General features: G+C 36.1%; 1 protein-coding gene across 1 annotated transcript; it reads right to left on the bottom strand.

Annotated features, from left to right (window-relative positions):
* Positions 1 to 881: 881 nt before the first annotated feature.
* On the bottom strand, positions 882 to 2251 carry icn (ictacalcin). The gene is given in 3 exon segments (NM_212761.2): positions 882 to 1089; positions 1334 to 1464; positions 2180 to 2251. Coding segments are annotated over 3 exon segments (288 nt in total). The 5' UTR covers positions 2193 to 2251; the 3' UTR covers positions 882 to 945.
* Positions 2252 to 4211: the final 1960 nt, after the last annotated feature.

Genomic DNA, 4211 nt, shown 5'->3' with positions numbered 1-4211 from the left:
TTTCCAGTGGAAGGACGCATACGTGAGGCAACGCACTCACAATTTCTAGCTGCACCTAGATAAGATCACAGTGAGTTTCTTTGAACACGAGAAATGCAAATGGCTGAAGTTTAAGGTAGACGCAATGAAAAGTACGGATGTTTGCACCTAAAGTTACAAACAATGGCTCTGATGAGAGCGATCATGTGGTGATTGATGATCTTGTGTTGAGCCCAATGAGCCTTATATCTTAAAATAGAGGAAGGGTGTTCCTTTGGTGAAATCACTTTGACTCACATGCTGAAAATGGCGGACGTGAAACAACAAACTGAGCTTATGGTAATGCGCGGCTGTCAATCAATATTGGTGGGTTGGGGGACTCCTACAACAAGTTGCGGTTGATCTAAAAACCGCTATGATTGGTCCACCCTTTTTATGTTGTTAAATTGGATAAAGGACTGGGTGTGTTTACCCCAATATGACGGTCTATACACTATAAATAGATACGTCATACGTCTGTCCTTGAAAAGATTTTTCACCCTAGGTGCGCTTAAAAATTTTTAAAACTACTTTTATTTTCTTAAGACGAAAAAATATTATCAGACATACTGTGAAAATGTCCTTGCCCTGTTAAACATCATTTGGGAAATGTTTAAAAAGTAAAAGAAATTCAAAGGGGGCTAATAATTTTGACCAACTGTATGCCTGTAATTTTAGAAAGAGTATTTTGACTATAGACAGTAGTTTTTGTGTTTGCAGTGTCTGTTTAGAGAACGTCTTTTATGTAAACAAGCATAGTTTTAATACATTCATAAATAATATTTAATACATTCAATTATCACTTTCATGTGTATTCAAACTTCAGTTATTGATATTTACCAATGAGAACACTACAGACAATATTCAAAACATTAAAAACCTTTATTCATTTTTTTCTTTACAGACAAATCTATTCTGTAAGGACACTTATTTTTTTCCTGTGAAAAACTCATTGCAAAGCATTGTGATACAGGCAATCAATGTGATGTACTCCTGAAAGTCCACAGAACCATCAGCATTTGCATCCAGATCCTTGAATATCTTGTCCAAAGCTGCCTTGTCTGTAGTTTTCTTTAACAAACACAACACACAAAACGTGTCATTAAAACATTGATGTGCTGATACATGCGTCTTAGCTAATATTATATTTATTATGGGAAGTAGTACTAAAGACTAAGCTTTTTTTTATATAACTAATTATAATGTATAAGAAAAAAATTGAAATTAAGCATATTAAATAATGTCATAATGACATGAGAAATGATTTTTTTAGCTGGTCAGTAGCCTATATGATAAAAATTGTGCAGTCTCTCACCCCAAAGATGTCGCCCAACTCTGCAGAGAGCAGTTCCTTCAGCTCGCCTTTGGACAGGGTCAATTTGTCGCCCTCCTTTCCAGAGTATTTGTGGAAGGTTGCAATGAGCATAGCCATTGCTTTCTGGGTATCTGCAAAATTTGTGTGAAACAAAATGAGTATGTTATAATTAACAATAATCAAACAATGATCATTGTTTGCAACATCCAATATATTATAAATTGTAGAAATGGTAAAGGTGCATATATATATATATATATATATATATATATATATATATATATATATATATATATATATATGTGTGTGTGTGTGTGTGTGTGTGTGTGTGTGTGTGTGTGTGTGTGTGTGTGTGTGTGTGTGTGTGTGTGTGTGAAATGCCACTCCCTGCAACTGCTTTAAACACGGAAGAAGTTAGAGCAAGAGATGGAAGAAGGAGAGATTGCGTGGACCGTAATTGTCGGAAGAGTGGGAGTTTTCAGAAAAGGAGGTATGAAAACTACTGTTGCAAGTACGAAAAAAAAAAAACAGTTACAGCCATCACAAAGAACATACCCTCTAATTAAAGCAAAAGAGAGAGACGGAAACAGAAATCTACTGGACTTTGCAATTTTTCATTTGATACAACACCATTGTCTCCTCTTCATTCTCAACACACATACTATTGGACTATTCTAATAATCAGTTAATGCACATAAATAAACTAGAATCAGAAAGTGAAAAAAGCAAGCATGCCAGTAATCTAAATTAAACTCTTACAGTTCTGCAATAGTTCTGCAGTGTGATGCATTAGCTCAATCTAAACAGACAGAAAAACAATTTTAGAACAAAAAATTGGCCTCTTACCTGACGTAGCCATGGTGGTTCTGGTGGTCACGATGGGCAACAAGTGAAAGAGAGCAAGCGAGTGAAGACTGACCAAAGAGGCTGGGTGTTTTAAACCATGAAAAGCTCCACCCCTAAGTTCACCCCCACGCTCCCTGCCCTTAGCACACAAACACACCTACATTAACATCCCTCTCTTCCATTATCCATCCCAGCTAACCATAGAATCTTGTGTTTACTTAATTATCAAGTTTACAAAAGAAAAAAAAGGAGGCAGGTGGGTTGCCATCTTTTGTCCTTATTAAGCCTCTAACTCAACTGGTTAAGCCAGCTTCATAACCGAACTACCAGCAACAAAAACCTTATCCTTCGGCCAAATACATTGTCAGTGACTACTGTTAATGTGTTTCTGGGGACCATTTTAGTAAAACTGAAAAACTGAAATAATTCTATGTAAGTTTACATAAGATTTTAATAAGTTTATATGGTTTTCAAATGACAAAAGAGTCATTTACACATGTAAAATATGTTTTCAGTCTTGTCATGAGTGAATACTTTATAAACAAAAGCAAAAATGGTGGACTAATGGTATGTGTGCGAGCATGTGGTGTTTCTTTGCTAAGTGACATTACTTTGCATTCATAATAGATCATTTTTAGAATTTCTGTTTTAACAACACTGTTGTATAAATACACACTGGAATGCTCAAATACTCAAAGGAAAAACGTTTCAGTTTTTAGTACATCATTGTATTTCCTTAATACTACAAATAGCAAATTTCATAATAGTTATGTAAAAACTCATGTAGTGAAAAATTGTTTTACGATTTAATTTGAATCCAAAAAAGTATGACTGATAGCCTGTTGGCTAACTAGCGATTGCTCAGATTAGTTTTTAAAAAGCCTCTATTTTACATTAGAAATGTCATATTTTGGTTTCGAGGGTCTCCAACAACAGGCTGATATGCATGAAAGGTCAAAAAACACTTACATTGTCTTATAATATGCATTTTTTTTACCTAATTATCTCAACAGCTCCCATTAGTTAAGTGATTCATTTGTTCCCAAACCCCTCCTTTGCATGAGGCTAATCTGCTGTGATTGGTTCAATGACCCAGTCTGTTGTGATTGGTTGACTGGGTTCAACGCAAGAAAGAGAGAAACGCCTACCAGGGCTAGGAAGTAGCCCAGAGTATGTAAGAGCCCACTGCAGGAATGCAATAAAGCAATGTAGTTAAACACCAGCATATTACTCTACTCTTAACCACAACCACAACTAATAACAACACACATTCAGTATTAATCCACACAGTGGCAAATGTTGAACTATTTAAAAAATTGATCACGCCGCATGTGTGAGGAACAGCTGATGGTGACCATAGCAAAGGCAAACGACAGAGGATCACCAGTTCAGAAACACATTTAAATTGGTAAGGGAAGAAGCACGCGTCACATATTTTAATGTGGTTTTGAATGCGACATGTAAATAGCTCCATAAAGTTTTAACCTGAAAGATAGAGTACGAGCACTGATCTATAATAGATAGGCGATTACAAGCCACGCAGAGTGATAAGTTATAACACACAAATAAACATTTTTTTTGCAAACTACACAAAACGAGGCAACAGTTTTCCTTACACTTGTTACATGTTATGATCCGGAGGAAGAAGAAACTGGTCGATATGAACTATAACAGTTACTGACAAAGTCCCTGTCAAAGTCTGAGAAAGTGCCATACATAATAGTCTCTGCTGCTCCTTCCTTTAGTTGCAAATGGCCGACGAGTAGCGGGTTGCAGAGTAGGTTATTGTATCAAAAATCTGAGAAATGACAGGAAAAAACACAGCACTAGGTTTTGTATACTATGGTATTGTTGTGAAAATGAACTTTAACCCTTTATTCCCCACAGCTGAATCTTCATCTGTCAGTAATCGTCATCTTCTCTTCCGTGATCCTCCGTGCTCTAGGCGCGTTCACGTTTTTAAACCTCTGCTGGATGGTTTCATTCACTTAGTGCTGTGTTACACATTGCATGGAATCTCTTTTTTAAAAAC

This window comes from Danio rerio, chromosome 16 (genome assembly GCF_052040795.2).
Source record: "Danio rerio strain M-AB ecotype USA chromosome 16, GRCz13ab, whole genome shotgun sequence".
NCBI classification, from domain to species: Eukaryota; Metazoa; Chordata; class Actinopteri; order Cypriniformes; family Danionidae; genus Danio; species Danio rerio.
The sequence above is the reverse complement of the archived record's forward strand: the minus strand, read 5'-3'. Positions and strand labels throughout refer to the sequence as shown.